This window comes from Rhopalosiphum maidis, chromosome 1, assembly GCF_003676215.2.
Source record: "Rhopalosiphum maidis isolate BTI-1 chromosome 1, ASM367621v3, whole genome shotgun sequence".
NCBI lineage: Eukaryota > Metazoa > Arthropoda > Insecta > Hemiptera > Aphididae > Rhopalosiphum > Rhopalosiphum maidis.
The window spans coordinates 54,476,189-54,503,252 of NC_040877.1; the positions used below are offsets into that span (position 1 = coordinate 54,476,189).

Sequence of the window (27,064 nt, forward strand, 5' to 3'; positions counted from 1 at the left end):
TGTTACTTATAAGTTATTATAATTATTATGACAGTGACAGTCTATGTTGTTTGTAACAACTTTGAAGGATTTGCACCTGTTAAATATTTTCTTGAAATACATATAAATATTAAACTGTAAAAAATTAAACTTTTGATTAAAAAAATAAAAACACGGAAACAGGCCAGATTGCAGCTGTCTCGTCGAACCCAGGTAACCGAAATCCGGGCATTACCGCGCCCATGCCTAACTACTAGGTTTACTGTTAGAGTGTACGGTGGTCGATGAGTATGCGCAACGAAAGTACACGACGAAAACCGGTACAACGAGACGAGTGTACAAGAATAAGCGTCGTCGCTATGCGGTCCGCCCGTGTGAAGTGCGTGGTACTCGTCGTTAAATCGATAAAGCGATATTTCAAACGTGTGAGACGATGTGTGTTGACCGAAATCGAAATAAATATTATTAAGGGAATGACGAGCAACACATATACATGTAATGTACGTTTAATTGCATATCCACGAGGCCTTGCGATTCTGCAGAGTGAATCCATAATAATATAATATTATTACCAATATAACAGAAGAAAACTAATAAATTAAATAATAATAATTTATTATTAATTACTATTTTTATTTATTTATTTTATATTCTCAGCGGAGCGACGAATGTACCTATTGATTTTACTATAATGTGTTTTTTGTTGTTTATAAGAATATGCGATACGTTGTCGATAAAATGTTTCGATTTTAAAAAATCGAGTGGTTTTGGATATAAAATTGGATCTAGTTAGTACTTCGTTGAAGAGGTAAAACTTAAAAATTCCCAGTATTTATTTTTATAATCGGAAAACAAACAAAAATTTAAAAAACAGGAAATTGTACGCAAATCTAATTTTTAACAAAATCAATTTTGTTTTTTTTTTATGTAACTCGAAAACAAATAACCGTAAATTCTTGAAATGTTCACCAAATATTATTGTTTTTTTTTTTTTTTATTAACAATAAAATGATGACCATATATATGCTATTTATATGCATACAATTATTTTTTATAAATGTCGTTTAAAAATTATTTGCTGTAGAAATGCTTGAAAATGTAATACAAAGCTCCTCGTATGTTAATAATTTCTCAATTAAAAATATCGAAAATGTATAGTAGTCATAATATTTTTTTAAAAACCTTTAAAATTAGAATTTTGACATAGGTCATAAAAACTTATAAATGTACAAATGATTTTGCAGTTAAAGATTTAAAAATGTAATAAAATAGGTTCATTATTAGTTTTCTAACCAATTACTCGTATGAAGAAAAAATTCTACCGGAACGTCAAATTAATTTTTTATGAGTATTTTAATAGTACAAATGTTTACAACATTCGATATTCACCCGTAAAATAATTATTTCTCTTCAGACAATTTTTGATATTTAATTGTATTTAAAAAAAACAAGTAATAATAATAAATACTTAAAATTTTAACCAAACATTTATATTATCATTTTTATTATATGATAAAACTTTAACTTAAATTAATTTCTTTTTTTAGTTTTTTTTATTTAATATCGATAAAAAATTATTTGTTGGGTCAAAATTCTTGAACTTGTAATACATGATCCAACTAAAGTTATTTTTATAGCTGAACAAAAATATTAAAAATAAATAGGCACAGTATTTTTTTATACAATTATAAGTTATTTTGTAGTTTAAAATTTATAAACATTTTTCTTTTTGTATTTAAGTTTTGAAAATTTAATATAAGATAACTCATAAGTTATAATGTAATGCAAGTTCATACTGAAACCATAAAATCTAAAAAATATATATAAATTAAATTTTGTAAGTTCAAATTTGGACGAAACTATAAATAACGATATTAATTATTTGCTATAATTTAAAAACATTCGTAAGAACTAAAAACTCTTACGTACATTATATATAATGCATTTTACTATATTATGCAATGCATTTTTTTAAGATATTATCTATTTATATATTAATTATTATTTATTCATTATTAAGATCTATATATTTTGTTTTTAGAAAATGTTGACGGTAAAAATATTTATTTATGTGGATTTTTTTATTTTTCACAATTTTTTAAGATGTCATTGCTTGTGTGAAATAAATTTTAATGAAGTTAAAGCGATAGAAATGCTTAAAATTTAAAATGTATTAACATTTAATTAACTGCTACGATATTTCACTTGGGTATTTAATAAACAATAATTAATAAGTATACCTTATGAGTTATGTTAACATATAAATCTTGTATTTTTTATAAAAATATGTTGACATTTTAAGTTAATACCCGCTACAACTATTGATTAAATAAATCCTGTGCTCAATACCAGAAATGTATACAATTATTTTTATAATTAATTACTGTGTATTGGGCTCTCTTCTGTTTATTATGAATATTAATGACTTATTAAATATTAACTGTGGTGGATCAATTTTTTGTTTTGCTGATGACATCAATTATTGATTATGATATAAATAAAAATCATATACATAATAAATCTACTCATTTATTAAGTATCATTAAAACATGGTTCGAAAATAATCTTTTAGAACTAAATATTTTTCTAAAATGCAGTATCTACCATAGTAGTAAGTCAATGTCAACATTGCCCGTCACACATACATGATACTAGTAACTAGTTATTCGTATTATATTATAATAGTTGTTAGTAATAAATAATTACATAATTAAAAATCCTACATCAAATATTTAACTATATAATTGTGTATTTAAAGTAGTCCAGTGAAAAAAATTATTTGGCCCACCTTAAATATCGGCACCCCCATTAAAAACCTGAAATGGCGTCCCTGATCATTGAATATCATTGTTTATATTTTATGTGGCATAATGCATAAATATTTATGCATTATTGTATATGTTATTGCGAATTTCCGCAATTGGTGAGCGCTGACAGTCACCGGTTAATGTTGTCATACACCAAAGTCACTGGTGAATATTGGCATGTTGATTAAATTTGTACTGTTTGTAAACATTTACTAGCGAATGTAGACATTAATACAACAATATTGGTGAATGTTGGTAATGCCGATATTATTTAATCTGATCTTATCTAAAATTCCAGTACCTACCTAAACACGGTGTACTCGTAATTGTAAAACAAAGTGCACCACAAAAAAGTGTGGTTGTAGAAATGTTGGCATTTTATGCAGTTCAAAATGTCATGAAAGTTTGTCATGTTGCAATAAGTAGAACAATTTTCGCCGTAAAATAATAATTTTTGTATAGCAAAATAATCATAATTTAAATTAATAATACAGGTATAATATTGTTCAATAATAATAATCATAATTAATAAAAATAATTGTTAATATTTATAACTAAACATATCATTTCTATTTTATATTATTGTCTATGGTCTATACTCTATAGTACTATACTATAATATGATATGCGAATACGTAACCTATGTCGATATTAACCAAAACCGTGTTGTGTGTGTCAACATTGACCAAAATTCCAATGTAAATGTCAACATCCACTAGTATATGTCCATATTATTTTAATTTTTCAACATTCACCAATTTAGTAGGTGTATGTCGACATTAACTAGGTAATTGTCAGCACTTATCAATTGCTGACATTCACAGTAACATACATTTGTACAAATATGTATAATACACATTACACGTAGACATGACGTATAGTATTCAATTTTAATGAAAATAAATTCATATTCACATTATATACGTTTCGTTTTAAATAATTTGTTCAAAAATATAGATATTTCAACATCTTTGAAAAAACTATATTCTATGCATTATCTAGGTGAAGAAATTTAGGAATTAGTTTATTTTTCAAAAAAAAAACATCAACAGGTGACTGTGGGACCTATAAAAAAAACAAAAAATGGGACCTTTTTACGTTTTTATATGCATATATTATTTAGGCAACATATCTATCCGTTTATGCAAAGTTTAAAAAATATGTAAAACTTACTCCTTTACCCAGGTAATACAAATATTGCAGTTTTTTCAAAATAGTTCTATTTCTTTTAAATTAATAGCATTTGTACTTATTTTGCCTATGATGTTCAAGTCCGTATACATGGGTGGGGGTTGTGGACTTGTGGTTCAAACCCTAGTAAAAACAAAAACTAACAAAAAACTGTGTGTTTAATTATTAATTGTACATTTACAGTTCATGTATTAAAAATATTTAAATTTTTTTAAGTTTTTCAAACCGTCATTTTGGGTTTGAATATATTTAAAAACTAAAAATCTCTATCTACGATTATCTGTATCACCTATCGATACTACCTTTTGTTTAACAAGATAGTTGTTCCAAAGTTAATTTGTTTGAATTTAATTAATATCCAACATCGCGAAGTTGAGAAGATAATAGGTGACGTCGATCTTATATCTTTCAATTCTATCTTATATTATTTTATAAGCCTGAACTACATAATTATTTTTTTCGTGGTTTACAAATTTTGTCAATATTTGAATTTGTTAATGTTTGTAAATAAAAATAAATATTAATTTTATGTATTTTTAATATTTTTAAATACCTGCAATGATAGCAACTTATGAGGAATCTATAATATTTACATTGCAAGGTTTTTAACTTAACAAATATTTGTTTGTCAACAGTGATTGAAAAAAAATTTTCTCATGCCTATAATAGCTTAAAAATAATTAGAATATTTTTAAAAATGGATCACATACATGAAATGATAACATAAACATTTGATGAAAATGTTAAGTCTATAGTTTATTGTTTTTTAATTTAAAAAAATATCAAAAGTCGTCTGAGAGGAAATAGTTATTACATGGATGAATATTGAATTTCATACAAATTTTAAATTATACGTTGATAACAAATTAATATGACTTCCGGTAAACTTTTTTTTTATTATATAGATAGAAAAACCTATGAGGAATCCAGAATCTTGTCTTAAAATATAAAATATTAGATATAAAAAGAAAAGTTGATTTCTAACTGCAAAATAATTTGCAAATTTTCGGGATGGACTTCTCTCCTGCTCATAAAGTGCATATTTACAATCTTTATATTTTGTATACTTATGCATGCCGTATCCATTTGTGTTATACTGTTAATTGTTATGACTTATGAGTTGCTTTATGACATGTTTCGTCTTTTGTACATTTGTCGCTGTTAGTGTATGATATTTAAATTATTTAAATTGTTTTGCTTTGCTCTGAAAGTGTGCGGGATGAGAGAAAAACATTTTTTGAAAAAGAAAGTAAGACATTTTTATATGTGCCAATGATATGGGTGCAAAAACGTTGAGCTATATATGCCCGAAGTTGTATATTAAAACTAGTAAAAACAGTTTCACGGACGAGTGTAGATTTAGTAAAAGCGAATATTAAATATAATATTTCGTTCGGGTTTGACGAACGACGACGACGATACAATACAATATATTATTATATCTCAGATTTACGCATATTATGTATGCTGTGAGCGGAGAATCGTATCTTAGGCATATTATATTTGTATAGGTACTTACAACATATACACAATATGTCAAAGTGCCATTCCACTTTATGCGAGTAAATATTAATATAAATATTTAATTTTTATCTCAGGAATAATCGTAGATGTCCTCATACATTAATAATTTTGTAGTCATCGGTAATTTCATTAAATAATAATAATAATAATAAATTATATTCCTTTATTCAACTCGAAAACGTTAATTTTTTTTTATTCAACGGCGTATATATAGTTATGTTGTATAGAAACTTTTAGCTGGCGTCAATTTTTACCACAATATCACATAATTAATAATAATTACGGACGCCGAAGATTTTCGACTATGGTACAGCCGCCGGCTGTAGAGACTTGGTGTCGTCCGGTTCCGGAGACGGCTGGATTGATCTTAATGTAAAGTGTCGGCTGGAAAATCGGTGCTTCCACGTAGTCCTATTCCGTGCAGAGGTTAAAAAAAAATGGTTTTATCGTTTTATGCGGCATATGTGCAAAATTTACGTGCCACTGACGATGTCTTGGGTTATCAAATATTAACGTGTAAATCCGGAAGTTACCGGAAGCTCCGGCTAGTCGCCTAGCCTGTACAAATACCATCAGTGACATGGTGAACGAAATTTGCTAATGCAATTCCTCAGCCCTAGAAATTTATTTTAATGAATTTAAAAATCATATTTGGGCGGATGAACGTATAATTAACTATCATTGTACATTTTAATATTAAATAATTGATGACGTATGTCATATAACACAATTTCTAAATTAGCATATTTTTAAATTATGTATTATTTTGTAGGGGTTAGTGAGTGAGTCATTATTTAAATACTTTACTTAGGGTTTGAAATATTACGCTTGCTATCATAGTTGCCACGTCACTGAATACTGAATACCATGACTTAACGCGATGGTGCCTGTGAGTCTGTGACTATAGTTTCACTTCGACACTTGGTATGGATGAAAAATATTTAAAAATTATTTAACTTAAAAATAAAAAAATTGCTCTTACGCATCGAAACAAAAATCATAAATAGTAAATACTGTTTATATTAATGTATTTTATTATCAACAATAATTGTTAGTAATTAAAATTATCAACTTTTCGATAACAGGAATATAATTCTTATATTTTTTTTTCGTGGCATAATTTATTTGTTTTCGTTTTATTAATTGTTTTTTTTTTTTTTTTGTTAAATAACAAGGTTTTATTTTTATAAATCAATTAAATGGTTGGAGTTGAGATACATTCATATTTTCAGTTTAAGTGTTGCCGACATCTTGAGAATAATAAACAAAAAAAAAAAAAAAATATAACAATACAATGCAGTACGAAAGGGGTAAAGAGCATCGCCATTAGTCTCATTAGAGAAAAGTTCAGATTACGAACAGTAAAAATTACATAAAGTGTAGGTAATGCTATTGCATAACAGTAAAACTAATAAATTACAGTGTTTGATATGGACAATAATAACTAATTAGGTTAACGATTTTTTTTTATCCATTAAGTACACGGAAAATATTATAATTTTATAAGAACTGAATTAAATGTATTAATTACTATTAATAACAAGAGTAAGTTCAATCATATAATGATAAATGCTCTTGTGATATAGATACAACTGAAAACTTTTTTTTCTTTGCCTTGGAATTAAATCAAAACATTATAATAAGTACTCAGATACAAGCTGTCCTAGAAACAATCCTTAAATGAAAAAAAAATACACAACATTTGATTTCTTTTGAATTGTTCTTATTGATATTTATTTATTTTTCATACAAAATATACTATAATATTAACACAAATAATATTTTATTTTATTTTTTAAATTAATATACATTTTCCAACTATGTACGCAATATTAAATTTAATTTTTAATTGAAACAACAATCATCTTTTTTTACAACAGTTATAATTTATAAATTATACAATTACAATTTTGCCTCCACATTTTTCAGTCGTTAGCGAGCACAATAATATAATATTTATATAATAATAATAATAATAATATAATAATAGAGAAATACTTTGTCGAGAAATGGTATCTCGTTTTGTGGTCAACCTTAGTCGCTAACCTACACTAACATTTGCTTTTCAGAGAATATCAGCTTTAAATTGTTATGTATTTTAAGTAATAATAACTATAAAAAAAAAAAAAAACAAAATACAAAATAATAATAAAATAAAATATAAATACAGGAACTTTTACAAATTCAATTATTTCTACAAAAACTTTTTTGTTGATGTCTTTGAAATTTGCTATTGGCAAGAGTCATGAAGAGGCCTTAATTTGTTTATAAAATTACTTTACATTTCATAATAAACATTATACGTTAAAAATAAAACTATTTTACAGTATTATTGTATTTTTTAACATTGTTTTGGAAAAATCAAATTAACCGTGATCAAAAGTTGTGTTAGCAAAATCAAAAAAAAAAGATTAAACATTTTTTTTTTTACATATCATATTTAACATTTGTCATTTGACTAAAAAGTTTTAATTAATTAATACATATTATAAAATATAATATATTAGTTACATAAAGTTTAAATATTATCAATACGTTTGTACAGTTAAAAAATAATGGTATTCAAAGCAAGTATAAAAAAAACAAATTTATTAAAAAATATATTAAAACACACACAAAAGAGTAAAAATTGGACATTCATTAATTGTTGAATTAAAATGCGCATTATCACTGTTTGAAACAAAAATTGAAAAATATCCAATATAAATAATAATATAGTCCTAGAATAAACGAATAATATAATATGAAAGACGCGTAAATTGTAAAATAAAATAGTTGAAAGATCCACTGTGGCAATCAGGAGTTATAATTATTAATCAATTTTTTTCTTTTCGACTATAGATTAAAAAGGGACCATAAATAACATCAACAAGACAATATATAATAATAATATATAGACAACAGGGGTTAATGAAAACAAACATATTTTATACATAATATAAATATACCGCCCACTATGTATTATACAACTATTTTTTTTTTTTAAATTTTTTTTTATCGACAATGACAGTGACGAAATCGAAATTGATTCATTCGTAGAAACATAATATCATCAACATAAATAGATATACAAAAAAAAAAAAATACAACACAATAAAATATACTATCTTAGTACACAACACGTCCAATCCAAAAACCGGCAGCCTTATATCGTATATAATATTTTCAACATTGTGTGCGCAATACGTCGTTACGTAGGTCAGGCCTACACGAGGGGCTATGCGTTCTTCGATTATTTATTAATGTATAAGCATAAAAACTTCGGGAGGAGGTAATCTGTGTATAAACTTTTTTTAACGAAACAAAAACAAACACTGGGTACCTATATCGCGCACAATCACACTACCGACGACGACGGCACCGCGATATAATATATAACACGCTTCAATTCTTTTTTTTTGTAAATTATTTTTATAAAAAACTTTGTGTGGGAAGGACAAAAAATAAAATAAAGAACGAAACGACTATAGCCGCCGAAAAGTATATGGAAAAAAAAAATGTACAACGCCTTATGATGAGTGAACGAACAATAAAAAAAAAAAAAAAAAGAGAGAAAAACGATATTAGCATGTTATCGATACATGTAAACATAATTTATATATATAAGAACAAAATATGAGTACGTATAATAACATATAATATTATACACAGAGACATATTATGTATTATCATCGTGGAAGTACAGAGGATTCGTTCGTGTGGCACGCGCGAGGAGGGGACGGACGGGACCGGACCTTAGACTTCGGTACCGTCCTCGCCTTCGTCCTCGAACAACGGGCCGCCCTTCATTTTGGGCTTTGGAGGCGGTTTGGGTGGCACCTTGCGCTTGACGCTCGTCTGGCTGGCCGGCTTGAGCACGCCCGACTCCGGAGTGCCCACTCGGCTCGGCGCCCAGCTGCTCCGGTTCCTCGCGTCCATCTCCACCAGCGGCGAATAGTTCGGCGGCAGCGGGTTGTGCTGCGGCAGGCCGGACACCTGCGACGGCGGCCCCTTGTCCGGCGACCCGGGCGCCGGCGACGGTACTCTGCGGATGTCCTGCACGTCGTCCGCGTTGAATTTCGGACCGCGATGTCCGCCGCCGTGCAGCTTGGTCTTGTGCGGTAGCGTCTGACTGTACTGCGGCTTGGGCCTGTGCACGGCTGCCCCCGGCGAGTCGGCCACCGCCTTGGTCAACGACAGCACCGAACTGCCGTCGGCCGTGGTCCGCGGGCCCAGGTTGTCGTACACGGGTTCGCACAGCCGGCCCACGCCCAGCGGGTCGTCCAAGTGGCCGGCGGTCGGCGTGGACGCGGACGCGCCTCCGACGCCGGTGCTGCTGGCCCAGCTGGGCACGCGCGGCCGCCGCGGAATGGTCACGTAACCGGCCGGCGGCTGAGCGGGACGCGAGTTGAACGGCGACTGGGACCGATTGTACGGCAGCGTTCCCGAGTAGATGGGACTGTGCAACGGCGACTGGAACGACGGGACGGTGGACACCACGCTGCCGGCCGGCGAACTGTGGCCGCCGCCGCCGCCGCTTCCCCGGGGGAACGCCAACAGGTCCGGTGGGTGCGTGCCCTTCCGGTACGAACGGCCGTTGCCCACGCCGCCGCTTATGCCGCTGCTGTCGATGATGTTGGCCAGCTCGTCGCCCGACTCGCCGTAAAATTGTTCGTCAGCATCGCCTGTACAGAGAAACAAAACAGTTAACGCACATTAGTATCGATATTATTATACGCTTAACTAATAGATTATAAAAATTGTATTTCGTCGTGTAAACTGTATCGGAAACACGAAAATCAAATCTTAAAAAATAGCATTTTACATTTATTATTCTAACCTACTACGTAATATAACTGCGGATTGAATGCATGTGCTCTAAATCGGCGTTAATGCGCACGAACAATACAACATAATAACATTACGCTATACATTATGGTAAACTGTCAGCCCGTGATTTTCTATTCCGTCGAAATTTAAACGAAACAGCCAAGCGAAACGTACGGAAACCAGGCAGACAAAAATAAAAAAATAAAAATCTAAAACTAAAATTGCGCATACAATATAATAAATAAATAATTACGTTCGGTGGCTGCCTCGGGTTCATGCAACAGTCGAAGACGTTCCCAAGTTCCTAGTTTAATTTTATGCGCATATACAAATCCTTAAATATTATATTATAGTGTTCTACTTTCTTTAAAATTTGTTAAATACAAACTCTCCGAGTTTGACTGCTTTAGTAAAGCACTGGAATATATGATTATATGATCTTCTACTATTAAAATGCGTGCGTTTAGAGATTTTTAGTTCGACAAAATAAAATGTCTATAACTTTTATGTAAAGGGATGCTGCCATTTAAATTTTAGTTTTATATACAGTATTTATTCTTGAAATTTATTTATCATGCGCACTTCAAGATTTATTATTTGCTTGAATACTTTATTATGTCCCCGAAAATTCACGCCAAAATAAAAATATTTTGGGTATAAGGTGAGAACTTCAAATGTTAGTTGTTATACTGATTTATTTGACTATATATTTATTAAAGTCAATACTACGACGGAACTATTACACTATAGGTCATTGGTCACCAAATGGCGGCCCCCAGCCGCATACGGTCCACGAACACATTTTATCCGGCCCGCAGACAAATAATAAATAACACATATTACGACAGCATTATATGTGTTATTATTGTAAATTATTATTTTGATGGCCCGTGAAACATTTTCTGATTCCTAATGTGGCCCTTCAAAAATATTAATTGGGGACCCCTGCACTAGGTAATAATTTTATTGTATTTTTATTTTTTAATCTTTTGTGTATTGTATCCGGTAAAACTTTTAAAAATACTTCTTAATAATTAAACTTATTGCGGTTTTAAATATTAACAGTGTTGTGTAATACTTTAATTCCGCAGAGGTTCTTCCTCGGGAATTTTTTTTCACAATATGCCTTGAACAAAAAAAAATGCTACAATAATACGACTGCATTAGGATCGTTGCCGGTATAGTTTTAATCGACAATTTCCGAGAAAAAACTTAATCAATGGTATATTTGATTGTGTTAGTATTTATTACACCTTACCAATATGATAAAAAATAAATATATAATGATTGTTCATTCGAATATTGTGTATTTATAATATTATCTCGATTCAATTATATTACATCGTACGTATATGGGATTTTAAAATTTCGATTTTTTTGTCGTATGAACGTGAAATCATTCATTTTAAATTTCGTGTGAAGCCGTACAAAGATAATTTCTATTCAAAATCACTCCTACGCACGACGAGGAGCCCATTATAAGCATGTGAAAAGAACGGACGAAATGGGGAGAACAATAAATAATACAACAAATCTATACATACACACACACGCACACAACACACACGGTAGTAACGCGTACCGCGTAAACAACTTTGGCGGGTGGTCCCCGGTGACATTTTCGATAAGAAAGACGTGTTTGTTAGAAAACTACGAAATATAAATGCGTGCATTTTTGAATAATAACATCGATGAAGTAGGTTTATAATAATAATAATAATAATAATAATAATAATAATAATAATGTAAGCCCGCGATCGACCGACTGAAGTAGGAAAAAATAAAAAAAAAAAATACTCGAGAACGGGGGTTGCGGGGAATCCAAAGAGAAACTACCTTTATACGTGCGGTGTATAATACAAAACGACACGCCACTGCTGTATTCGGGCTATTCGTTCGTATATTATATTATAAGCTTTTCCACGAAACAGTGGGCACGTCTGTTGGGGATGGTTAGGTATTCGAAATCGATCTCGTAAGGTGAGAGGCGAGGCGGATAAACGATACAACATATGAGTAATATTATTGTGATCTACGACAACGATTATTATATTGTATTATTGTACCATTTATATATTTCATACCCATTATTATGTCACGGCTTACTACAGGAGAACGCAGAGATTTACCTAATACAGGTATTTATATTTTTTTCGCACTCGCACAATGGTTCTGACCTACGCCGAACCACCGCAAATTCTACCTTTTTTTCTCTTTTAGTCTCATTTAACGGAGACTAGTGTCGGAACGGGAATAATATCGAATAAATGATATTCCAAAGCTATATTAGGAGTCTTGAATTAAATTCATAATATTAATAGGTATATTGCGGAAGTGTAGCCAGGAAAAGTGCAGTCTTTCCTGATATATCAGGAAAATTTAAAAATGCTTTCAGTGTTCAGTGAGACTGTGACGTATTACGTCTTACGTAACCACGTATTCAAATTGTAATTTGTGCGAAGTCTAAGATGTTATAATATATCTATGGCATTAGCATAAGAATCCTATGAAAGATCTTAGTGACTTAATTAAATCTCCCCTATATAACAAACTATCAGTCCCGCCCCCGAAGTAAATTCAGACTAAGCCACTTGTGATGCACCTACAGTTTTTTTTTTTATATATCATAAATGTGTAGTATATACGACGTTAACGGAGTTGATAAACAACCGCGTTATCGAGACAAACAATAAATAAGCCTATCGGAAATATTAAAATCGCTCAATTATTATATTTTTGTAATTATAGAATAATAATAGTTGTTGTAGCAGTAGTACAGCAGTTCTGTAAACACACAATTCTTCTACTACCAAGTATGAGATTACCAAAATCTGATAAAACAAAATACAAATATTAGAGATACAGCCAATTCTCGAACTAATTTTACTTGTGTTTTTTGAGTAAATACCTCAATTACAACTTGTAAATATTTCAGGGGGCAAGAAAAAACTTCAGTGAGTATTGTTATTCGCCTCTAATATATGTGTTAAGCTGTACAATATTATGTGGTGTATACAACGAGAGTACGTGTCATTTATACGAAAACCGGAATACAATAATATAATAAATATCGTATTGTTTGTCCTTCTCTACTATTTGGAGTGTGCGTGCAATATTACCACATTAAAAACCATTAGTAAATACCTACCTAAAAAATGTTTTTAATAAAGTCTTTATACATATATACTGATAGTAATAAAAATGAAATTTCGTTTTTTACGTGCGGGAAATTCTTTAAAATATTGCTTAAAATTGTAAAATGAATAAATTTAAATCACACGCAGTTTACCAATAATTATTATAAAAATATATAATATTCGAGGCAATACGTTATTATATTGAAGCGACAAGGCGGCTATATCATTTTTGCGCGTGAACTCGTTCACCACGTGCTTCATGTGCATAAATGCACAATGGTCATAGATTGATTCATCGCAGAACTATAATAATAGTGATTAAATAGTAATATTATTATTGTTATTACTTATTAGTTATTATGAAGAACTAGATCTCGATCTCCGGGTCTGTGTTTCTGGATAATGCGCGCGGCGCGCGTTATCGGCGTTTCTATAATATTGCACTTTGAACGGAAACGGTAAAACAGAAGCGACGGTGGCGAACGCCGAACAGACAATAGAGAAAACAAAACGGAAAACAATAATATCTCGAAACGTATACAGCTGCTATTACAATATTATAATATTATATATAGGAAGGTTACAATAACAATGCTATAGCGCGCAATTGTTTTGGTCCGGTCGTGGGGTAAAAGTTCAGTGAACGGAAAATGTCCGATTCGGAATAAATGTACGTATACATATAGAACAAGTCGGTATAGCTTTTTAAAAAAATAATGATAATCTGTCATGTCCACCATTTCACTCTACCAAATGCCACCTTGGACAAGGGTAATATAAAGGGTAATAGTGAAACGTTGACGGTTTTTTGTTTGAATGTCATAACTTATGTCTAACTTATGTTTAGTAATTAAAATTGCAAATTCTCTAAAACAAATTTCCGAGAATAGCACTCAAAGCTTTTTCATTCATGTGAAATAATATGGCACGAAATTGCCCTACCTATAAACATGTATAATTACTAACTAATTTAAAAACTTTTACAATTACCTAAATAGAACCCAAGGAGAGTTCTTTATTATAAAATTGGCGAGAAAAACATAAAATATAAAAATTGTTCCTAGAAGACTAACTAGACAATTAACTAAAAATATATTTTTATGTTAATTTATATTTTTTGTAAAAATATTTGATAAGTTGAAACAGTTAATTAATTATATATATATATATAAATAATGTTATATTATTCAATTGTATTACACCCCTCCTCCAAATAATAATATACGTAGACGAATAATAGATATTATAATACCACACGGCGCCGTTATATATTATTTACAGACTGCTGACTAGTGTGTTTGTACATGTCGGAAATGTCTTTCGGTTACTACTCTAACTATTACTAAACATGCGTATGTCCAATATTTAATAATGCATACATCAGACATTGCACGGCCCAGGGGTAAGATTATTTACACATAACGCCACATACCTATGACACATAAGTATATTAAGTATATTATGATTTACATCAGGGTTGGACTCTCTGCTATTGTGATATAACATATAAAGCTAGTTTCAAAACGTCTAATCTCGCAGCTTGCTTGTTTCTCCAAAAACACGGTCGCGTTCTTTATGAAAATAGTAGAACTTATAAGATCTAAAATTAAATAATAACTACCACCATTTCTTTGGACAAGCTTAATTTTCGACCTTAAGAAACTTTGGAACACTACTCAACGGGGAATGTAAATATGATGTAATAACAATTAAAATATTTAAAAAATATGTATGTTTGCAAGATTCAGCAAGTACATTACTAATACTCATACATCTTAGATTATATTATATTGTTTCAACACGTTTATAGAACAAGGTAAAATTAAATAAATATTGAAATCCAATCTGCTATATATATATATATTACAATAATGCACATCATAAATGATACATTATCAATTTTTAATCGGCGCAGCCGGCTAGAGACTGTATTTCGCTGGCCTATAATACCTATAATAAAGGTAGTCTATTTTGAAATAAACTGTAGAAAAACATATGCGTCGGATACGGAGAGGGACGGCGAAGGAAACTTAATAAAACAGTGTTAATGATAATCTTATATAAACAAAGATATTATAAAATGGATTGGTCTTTCTGGGCGTTCCCGAATGATAAGCTATGCTATGTGGTTATAAATATTTTTAAACTATAAACAACAGGAATTTTTTTGTACAAAGAATAATACAGTAAACCGGGTTCAAAGCCGGGCCATAACCTGTTATGTTATGTCCAAAAGTTAATATATGCTCTACTATGAAAGTTTCCTTAAATATCGAACGATTGATGCTATATAATTACAACGGCCAATCAGAATACGATAAAAGGTACACGACACCACGACGTAGCTGTGAACCCGGCTTAAGTCGGAATGGTTACCTATTGGTTACCACTTATTACTACTAGATAATAATGATAGTAGTATCGATGAGGCATATACCTAAACTTCGCAAACACGCTACCATATGAGAAATTATAATAGAGATGATCTACATCCATTAAATATATATATATATATATATATATATATTATCTATGTATACAAAAACTAAAAACATAAATACTATTATTGTCTTTAACAATATATATATATATATATATATATATATTATAAGAAAACGTGCACCACGGCTTGCTTTAGACTATAAACAAATATTGCAGAGACGCGACAATGATGGTCGTATTTTGTCTTTACCTATCATCTTCGAAAGTGGGACTTTTTTATCATCACCGTCGCCGCCGCCTCCTCGCCGCGGAGATCCGTCGAAGGTGCAGGGTGGTCGTGTGCCGGCTCACTCTTTGCCGTGGCGATTCACTGCTGCAGCAGGTGGGTGATGCGTACGATACGCCAAACACCGTCGCACCCGGTTGTCGAGCAAACGACAATATTAATTTCATTAATTCTTTTTTAAATTTGGCGTACAATAAGTATACGACACGGGCGTGTGCGTGTGTTTGTGGTAAATGTATATTATATTGTGCGAGCCGACTATGCAACATGAGCACGCGACGAACATTATAATAATATACAGTATTATATTATTATACTGCGATGATAATAATATTATAAATGTTTAAATAGGCGAAACGAATTCGTGTTTGGTTTTGTGAAAAAAAATAAGAAAAATATAGTCGTAAAAGAAAGCGCACACGCACACGCACGCGCCTGACCTGCAATATAGTTGCATAGATTGCGTGTAAACAGCAGCAGCGAAAAATTAAACGGATATTGAATTTCAACGGCTCGCCTAGTATGTGAGTGCATATACCCCTCTGATATAATATAACGACCTACCAACAATATCTACCTACATACTCGAATTTCTTTGCGTCATTATTTTTTCAGAGATTCATTTATAAACTCGATTTCTATACGTATCGATATCATGTGACGCGTGTACATATAGGTAAAAGTATAATACTAATAATATACGCAGGTACTATAATAATATATTATGTCGTTCTCGTGCATTAAATTGCATTTGAATAATCACCGCATCATTGGAAATGCGCCGGAAGGTTGAGGGTCTTCTGTCGCTCGGGATGAAATAGCGAGACAAATACAATTAGAATATTTAGATATGATCCTGCCCGGCCACCTACAATACATATAATATACTCTGAGTGCTGTATTTTGTATAGTTGTGCAAGGCACACTGTTTTGAACTACTTGGCTCTAATTGACTCAAACTGCCACTCGGTATGGTTTTTCGTGGAAAATCGGAAAATAATGTACAAGCCATCATTTAAATACATACTTAAATACGTAATTAGTCGGAAAAATAAAAGCGAATGAAAATAATACTAATTATTATAAATAGATTTCATCGGTAAGTAACTAGGTAGGCAAAAATAAAAATAAAATAGACCTTCTATTCTAAAATAAAAATAACAATAAAAGTATTGTCATTAAAATATAAAATTTGTTTTAATTTAAAATTTCTATTAAAATACAAATATAATTTTGAACTTGTCAACAACTTAACTTTTTTATTAATACCTATTTCCGTTTCTCAAGGCCATTTTTAGAAAATTATATTATAAATTTATAAATGTTGAGTTCATTAACGAAAAAGGGGTCTGTAAGGGAAAATAAATGAATCCTTTTGTTGGATATATACATACTCTATAGTATATACACCTCGGCGCACGCCTATAACATCGAGCCGGCCAGAAAAGAATCGTTTCGAGTATTACTATATCCACACAATAAGCAAACCACGTTGCTGGACATGAACGGTTTGGTTTACCTTTTAGGGTTGAGGCGTATCTACACATGGGACAACGACGTGGCGCGCCGTTAAGACGAAAACACATAACAATTGATAATCAATAGTTTTGTGGAATGATAATAATGACAATGATTACGATAAAGCGAGTGTGATGAAACAATGGTCTGCCTATTTGTTGGTGTGATAATTCACTCCAAAAATACTACGGATGTAAACGTTTTTAAACGAAAATAATTTAATATTTTATAGAAGTATTAAGTACCTAGTTATAATATACTTTACTTCTAAATAATTTTTCTTTAATTTTTAAATAATTTATAATTTGCTATAGTATTTTAAATTTAAATGGGTTTTGTATTGTATTATTGTAGGAATTAAAAAAACCAAATTCTTAAAAACGTTTAAAGTATCGATATGATCGAAAAATAACGATTTTAAAAACATTATACAAATACGATGTTATTGTTTAAATTTATCAACAAAATGAAAAATGAAAAACTATAGGACGTTTTCCATTTTTGTCGAAAACATAATATCTATATTATAATATTATTATAACGCATAAGGGTAGATACTGACCGCTGACGGATGTCTCGTCTAGTAAATTCCTCTTCAGTTCGGTCATTTCGGTGCCGGTAGGTGACGATTCATATCTCCTGGGCGGCTTTTGAACAGGATTTACGACGGCCAAAAGGCTCTTTTGCTGCTCAGATGGCTCGGACACTAGCGACGTGACGTGATTGTGATGGTTGGGCACATCGCCGTTTGAAAAGCCGTTGGCGTGCGATTTTTTCGACAGCACACCACCGCCCGCCGGCCGACGCCGGTAACAGCATAGACAACACACGATTAACAACAGGATGATGATGAAAATTCCAGCTACCAAGCCGATGATGATGGGTAGCGATTCTTTCATACTGACAGAACCACCCAGGATACTTTTGTTACTACTGCCCTGTAATCGGCAAGATTAATAGGTGTTAAATACGCCAAACAATAATAACAGTTATAATATTATTATTTATTAACATCACATAGCTGCGAGTAAAACGTAAAAAATGTCGTGTTACTTTTTATTCTAAAACTCATCTGAGCACGAACACCCTTTTCATGCCCATATATCATTGTATTATAAATAGTTAACGGTAACAGATCACGTATTCAATAACTAATTTGAGAGAACTAAGTTAACTATTTAATTTAGGGAAAAAAAGTTCTATCGTGGATCGAATGAGCCCGATTATATTAAAAGATGTTTAAACTAATTTATAGCCTTCAATTTCTACTAGGTACCATCTATCATATATTTTATATTATACAACGTGTACATTCGTAAAAATCGTTTAGCAGGTATGTTAATACTTTAAACATTTAAATTACTGTCGTTAAAACTTCTTTTGTACATAACTATTAAATTTATGATGGATACAAATCTTGTACTCGTACAAGTATCGATTAATTATATCACGCATAAATAAATATTATGTATTATGTATTACCTACCTTGTGCATAGACATTTAATAGTTTTATTGAAAAACGTTTATAATATCATTACAAGGTCACACGATGAGTAAAGAGCATGACTAATTATTTTTTCTTTAACAAAATAGTTTTTGTCTTATACGGATTAATAAAAAATTAACTCTTAATGAAACAATACAATTCAAGCTCAAATTATTTACAGTTATTTTTAGGTAAAAACCCCCTACCGCTCAAATGGACTAAAAAAAATGAGCTCAAATGATCTATGGCAGTTTAAATATGAAAAAAGTACCCGCATATAAACGGATAATGACCATAGTTTACCTTAGGGCCTTAACACGATTGCGCTCCATTAAATATGTTAGTTGTTTTAAAAATTTTCCAATACGCTATTTAAAAATATAAATATATAGCAACATGAACATTTACGTTTTCTCAATATGTATGAATTAAAGATATAAACATTTCAAAATCGATATTCTACATAAACTATAATTATAATAACCGGGTATTTAATGTTATGAAGTACGTATGTAATAATTATGAAACAATTTTCAACAAATCTAACAATTTATTTTTGTTGTCAGTCCTAAGCCTGTAAAATTGTTAAACATAAAATTCATGGGGCATAATAACGATGAATTTTTTTCACGTAAAAAGGTAAAACATGTGTAATATTGTTGCAGTGTTGCAGTTGTAGTTAGTAATGATTGCAACTATAACGGAAAGGGAGTGGTACCTGTACGATGACGGTGATTTTGCGCTCTTCTAACCCGGCAGGGTTTTGTGCGATACATTTGAATTCGGATTTGCCAATCAGCCGGGACCGGGACACGGTCAGATTTATCCACTTGGCCATAGTGTTGTCCACGCTCTCGTATACAGTGAATTTGTAATCGCCGTGTGAGTAATTCGATATGGGCCGGTTGTTGAACACCCACTGGACGCTGGGCATCGGCTCTCCGTATATCTTGCAACCGATAGTCATTAGCTCGTCGTCATCTAGCTGAAACGTGGAACTCTGGGCGGGATACTGGATGACCGGCTGACATGCAAAGTCGTCAGGTTTAATGTCACCCCACAGCTTGTTCAACAATCTCGGTGGTTCGGCGCATGATGCTGTTTTGAAGTAGAGGTTTTTATTCATAACCTGCAAAAGAAGAAAATAAATCTTTACGGTTACCGTACCTTTAGACTATATATATAATAACTAAAACACCTTTTTCTTAAAGTTTAGATACTTTAAATTTTCTATAATATAAGTAGTAATAGGTATATATTATAATGAATAATATACAAACCAAGTTCATAAAAGGCCTAAGCTTGCAGTCACATCGCCACGGGTTGTTGGTGATTTCCAAGTTTATTAGACTGGGCACGGACTCTAGGACCTCAGACTTAATATTAGTCAACTGGTTGCCGTTCAGCTCTAAGCTGTTGAATTTGGTGACGTTGTAGAACGTTTTGGGCTCAATATCTGTAATCAGGCACGCGTTAAGCTCAACTGTCTGTAGGAATGACATATTGTTGAAAAGGCCGTTCCGTAGTCGCTGTATAAGATTGTGGTTCAGGTAGATCTTGCGTAATCGGAACGGATCCCGGAACGTGGTCGGATGCAGTACGTGAATATTGTTGTCGCTCAGGTCCAGCTCGATGAGTATCTCCAGGCCACGGAATGCGTCCTTGTCGACAAGTTCGATTGAGCAACTGCGGGCGATCAGCTTGTGTAGATTAATCAAGCCCACCTCCCGGAACACATCCTTGTTCATCTCCAATATTTTGTTGTTGGACAGATCGAGCACCTGCATTTCATTGCTCAGGTTCTTCGGTATGCTGGTGAGGCCCGAATTGATGCACTCAGCCGTCTTCTGACCACTGACCCATTTGCACCGGCACGTCTGCTGGTTGCAAACAGTGACCCAATCCAATTCGGATGCCGAGTGTGACACGATGGGCGCCCACAACAGCAGCGTGATCAATGTATAAAGGTAGATCATTGCTTACGCATAACAGCTGGCACCTGTGTATGATGTCGATGACCTGCATCGTTTGCAGACCGGAAAAAAAATGAAATCATATTATTATCATTATTATAAAATTAACAGTATGTTGTATATACATGCTGTAAATTTACAAGTTATCGTTCCGGACTAGCTGGGCTACCTGACCGTGTATGTGGGAATTTAAACGTTTGAATAATTTTTTCAATGATATTAAGGAATGCTTCTCTAGGTGACTCAAAGTTGGAGGGGGGGAGAAAAAAGATATTTTTTTTTTTAGAATTATCAAAAAAAGATTGTATGAACTTGAATAAAAACGATATTCGTTGTTGTCTATAACAAAAATTACGAAGACGTATATTTAAAATACAAGGAATAAGATGTATACGATGCATTTAACGAAATTGACGTGACTACGTGACGACACGAGGTGCGAGTTAGTCACGTGCGGATTTCTTACAATTTTTTAAACCAACCAAAAACATTGAACAATTCCAATACAAAAAAAAAAATAATAAATAATAAATTATGTTCTATCTGTACTTAATATATCTATTTATCCATAAGTACCTACATGATATATATTTAAGTACTTAACTATAAATAAATAAGTACGAGGACACATAGTTATATTATCAATGTGAAGCACTGGATACGATTATTATAGTAAGTTCATCATTAACTGTATCGCTGTTTGCATTTTATTTCAAAAACAAAAAACAAACGTATTTTAAATTGCCATAAGGAAATATTTTAACTTGAAATAGAAATTCTATTCATTTTGTCCGACTTAATATTTATGTAAATTAAATTAATTTCATATTATGACATATTCTACAAGTTTCAAAAGTAAAGTGAACCAAGTTTGGATTGATTGATTAACACAAGGTATAACTTAATGAATGTATTTATTGACTTATTGTATTAACTCAATGTCGGCAAATAAGAAGAATAGTTTGGACGATTAGTATTTTCAGTGTGAGGAAATGTTTAAGTAATATCTTCATGCGCAGGGACGTACGCAGAAAAAAGTTTTGGGGGTGTTTTTGAAAATCAGATAAATCAGTTATAGAAAAGTAGAACTTTTTTTTAATAAACATACAAATTTTTTTTATTAAAACTAGCTATACCTACTTAGGTACAATACCTACTTTTTTTAAAGAAAAAATTACAATACTAAATCTAATTTTCGCGAAGTTTTAGCCATTATATTAAGAATATCTTCACAGTTAACACCTATGTGGCTATATTTCTATGTACATTTAACAATATTAATTCATCTAATCTTTTGTCACCAGTTTTGTTACGTAAATACGTACCCACGTCAATACACTAAAGGTTAATTTTATTTTATTTATAAATCCTGTTTAAGTATTTTTATTTTTATTCAAATTATATTAATTATTTTAATTTGTCAATATTAAATTTGTATTTTGCTTTAACCGGTTTTTCACAGACACAATGTGTTAACACTTTAATGTGCTAGGTAAACTGAGTCCCGAGTAATAACATTTTTCGAAAGAATAATTTATAAATAACAACGATGTACCTACTAAAAAATAAAAAGTCGATACATTCAATGAGTAGTATATAGTGACTAGTCACCAATTAATGATTGTCGATTATCGATTTGCTTACTTAAATACATTCAAATAAATACATATATAAAAATACGTAACAAAGAAGTAATTAAAATGAAAAAAAAATAAAAATAGAACATTTTTTTTTTGAGACAAGAAATGTTGAAATATGAAAATAAAAATATTTCAAGATTTTAATTCGTTAAGAACATATCAAATAAATTTTTACCATGTACATAATAACAATAAATAGTAATAAATAAAAAAAAAATTGACTTGAATTTGTATATTACATATTTAATTAATTGTGATTTGTATGTACAACGTAGTGAATAATATTAGATATTAAAAACAAAAAAAAGCACATTTTAACATAACAGATAGTACTAAACTTGTAAAAGTGAAAATGAAAATATGCTGTTTTGGAAACTAAACCTATTATAATCAGGGACTTAGTTTATCACAAAAACGATATTTCGGACTCAATTTACCTAGCCCCTGTAATATCATACCTGTCTATCAAAGTATAATAATAATTTTAACAATTAACATTAAAATAGAATAAGTAAATAACCATATAAAAACCAAATATTTCGGGGGGTGTTTGAACACGCAAAACATCACCTCCCTGTGTACGTCCCCCCTGTTCACGCGCGGTGTTTATGTTTTTAGATTTATACGTGTCTCAATGTTTGCATATTATGTTGAAAATTCCCAACAGATTATAGTGAATATGGATCATTCATGAATTAAATTTAAATCAAATATCATACAATAAAGTACTTAAACCAAAATTCACATATGTTTATTCGATTTCTAAGTAAATGTGTAGTTTTGAGAGTAAATAATAATAATTTTGAGCTTTAATAAAAAAATTTGTACCTCCACGGAGTACAAATTTTTGTAAACGTAATACAAATAAAATATTTATCATATTCATCTATTATTTTTATTATTTGCGTTTATAAAACGAATATTGATATTGGTAATTTATATTTAATTTGAAATGTGCGATTTTATAAAAACAATACAAAATGTACGAAGAAAAAGAGTAGGTTTGTTTTATTCATGAAAAGTAAACGACATATCAAGTTTCGATAAATACAGAAATATAATTAAAAATCTTATTCGTAGACCAAGCTTATATTTAAATGTATTTAATAAATTACTAATTAAGGTAGGAATGTGTTTTAAATTTATTTTTAAAACAATCATAATATTATATTGTAAATTTGTATATGAAATATATATTTTGTTTGTTATATTTGTATATCACGGTATATAAAACCATGGTGTAGCCTGTAGATAATATAAGAATGATATTACTTTATAATATTGTACTGTCATATACACTCGAACAAAGCATTGCTATAAGTTAAAAAATTGTTTAAAACACTACGTTTTAAACGAATAAAACGTTTGTTTTATATATTTTAAAAAATATTTTTTTTTCTAATCCTGCAAATTATAATAACGATACATTCAAATAGAAGTCATCATCTAGAAAACTTGATTTATGGCTGGCTAAAATGGCTAAATAAATCAAAATACAATTTTAAATACTGTTCTATCTATAGACAATTCGTCTGTAATTTATTTGTTTGAAGTATTAGGTATTTCATTTGCATATTATACATAGTATTATCAATTATAATATACAAAATAGCCTGACCTATCAGGTACGTGGATTTTAAAATTACATTCCACATGATGAAATTTTTAATTATAATATTATGACTCATTTCCCTTCTGTTTAATGAATTTAATTTAATTTAATCATTTCATATTTGTACAAAGAAAATATATTTCTGATGGCATTGATATAATTCTACAATTGTCTGTCAGGATAGCGATTGTCAAATAAATAAAAAGAGTAATAGTTTATGATAAATATTGATTTTATAAAATTTTAATGACTATTATGAAATCAATGATGATTGAAACTAAATTTTTTTTTTTTGAAACTACTTAAATAATTTAAACACTCAAGGTCTACATGTATTAGGAATTGTATGAGGTCATTAAATTATACAAATACACGCGCACTAAAAATGCAATATATATAAATATGTAGTTGCTGGTTATATTGTTCATCGGCATAAAAAATAGAAAAAAAACCATGTAGTACCTTTTTAATATGCACCCTATACAGTTCAATGAATCTTCATTTAAATTTAACAAGGATTTTTTATTAGTGCGTTTATCATAATAATAATAATTATTTAATGTTAATTGTTTTTATTCTAAATCTGCGAAGGATCAGACACACGGTAGAGGTTCGTATTGTATTATAATGTATGAATCATTTTATATTTGCTGGCTAACGACGTTAAAAGTTTTTTGTTTGTTTTTTAGTAATTAATGACGCAGAGATTTAAAATAGAATCGAAAAAAAAATAATTCATTAAAATTATACATTTATGTACCTACGCTGTACATGTTACATGACTATATTGAAACAACAGACACATCAAAATAAGTGCCAAACGAATCCGTTTATTTGTTTTTACCATTTTTTAAAAATAATTAATGATTCTAGTACAGAAGATACATGGGATACATACTGAGGTATTCTCAATATCATGGTATTATTTAATATTTGCGTTCGTAGTAAAATTACTAAATGACAGCAAATCGTATAAACAACGATGAGAAAATTGTTTAATCGGTGGATTTTTTTTAATCTCTTAATAGAGCGTAGGTGCAAAAAAAAATTATTTATGAGTATTATGGTTTAAAGATTGAGAATAAATTAATTAGATATTCTGATGATAAGTTTTCAGTGTCAACAATTTGAAATAATTTCAAAATACTACGTATATAAACGTAGGAAATGAAAAAATATATTTTACAATAACTATTTACATGTTAATTATATTTTATTTAAAATCAGGTGCGATTATATCAGTGAAAAAATATAGTTGATAGAAAAAAATTTAACGGAAAACCGCAACATAAATTCATATGACTAAAAGTTACATGATTTATAAAGCAATATTATATTGTATTATAACATTGTATTCAACTCTAAACGTAACATCGTTACACATACTTATATAATAATATTACAAACATGCCACTGTGTCGTCGGATAAAAATATATAATTTGCAAGCCGTGACATAAACAAAAGAATCGTTTAGACGCAATAATAAATTATGATATCGAGTTCGTACGGATGTTAATTGGAAGTTTAGAAACGGTTCAAATAGAAATATTAAAAAAAAAACCTTGTGGTTTTAAGCACTTACGTCAACAGTCAATACGTCTCAAAGCTGGCGGCTACGATCCGACGGTCTAATAGTTGCTCCCACTCCTTGCCATCCGATATCGTTAAGTTCCATATTCCTGAAACACATAAGAACGAATGACGTCAGTATAACAATTTATTCATTGTATATAACGAATCACATATACGAAGGGAAAAAAACTGCATTATCTTCAGAGGAAAAACGGTTACGTGATACTGATGTTTCAACTTCGCGACACATAAATACATAATAATATAATAATATACGCACATTAATCAATTATCATTACCGTTACTCGCGTAGGGCTTAAAATGTAGACGAGTCTAATTGAGGGACGTGTACATGTGACAAACAACGAAACGAATGCATAATAGAAGTATTTACTGAGTAAGTGCATAGTGTGCCAACTTTTGAGTATAGTATATAGAATGATTAAAAACACAAAATAATGACAACAAAAATTGATTATTCAGATTGTAATGATAAGCAATCAATTTCTAAGATGACGAGACGGGGCGGGAAGGAAATCGGTTTAACGCAAAAGATAATCGTTTATTTATCTATTTATTTTTATTGCAATAACGTGGCACACTGAAGGGCGGAGAGAAGAGAAGACACTCTGAAATTATTTAATAACGAAAGACGTTATTTTTCCCTTCGTTCGTGTCGTAGAAGTGTATTCCTAATTACCGAGGCGTTATACTGATTACTATTTCGAAAGACAGTGCGGTAGACTTTCGGGACTTTTCAGTTTTCGCAGTTCCAGACAAAATCTTCACATCGGAAGTAAAAATTGAACTCTTTGTTTATAGTATAATATTATACACACTATAGATTATAGATAATATTATTTATATACATTGCGTGTCCAGGTAAACTTATATATTTCAGTATTGTAGTTATATTTATATTTAAATAATATACGAGGGTAGGAAGAGGGTTCTATTCTAGATAGGACATGAATATCGCAATGCTAGATATAACGATATTTGGTTTATATTAGAATTGTTGTTTAAGCAATGGTATAGTCGTCGCAGCGGATTCAAAGAAAAAGGCCAAGTCTGGAATAATTACAA

The 27,064-nt window shown here is 30.7% G+C and overlaps 1 protein-coding gene across 3 annotated transcripts in view; it reads right to left on the minus strand.

Moving 5' to 3' along the window:
* Window positions 1-8,071: 8,071 nt before the first annotated feature.
* Window positions 8,072-27,064, minus strand: part of LOC113560762 (leucine-rich repeat-containing protein 24) — a 93,139-nt gene continuing 74,146 nt past the window's right edge. For all 3 annotated transcript variants that reach the window (XM_026966819.1, XM_026966818.1, XM_026966820.1), the window contains 5 exons: window positions 25,989-26,085; window positions 20,461-21,199; window positions 19,899-20,309; window positions 18,256-18,631; window positions 8,072-10,165 (listed from right to left, as the gene is read on the minus strand). In XM_026966819.1, coding sequence (XP_026822620.1) covers window positions 9,237-10,165; window positions 18,256-18,631; window positions 19,899-20,309; window positions 20,461-21,156 — 2,412 coding nt within the window. In that variant the 5' untranslated portion in view covers window positions 21,157-21,199; window positions 25,989-26,085 and the 3' untranslated portion in view covers window positions 8,072-9,236. The remainder of the gene's footprint in view (window positions 10,166-18,255; window positions 18,632-19,898; window positions 20,310-20,460; window positions 21,200-25,988; window positions 26,086-27,064) is intronic.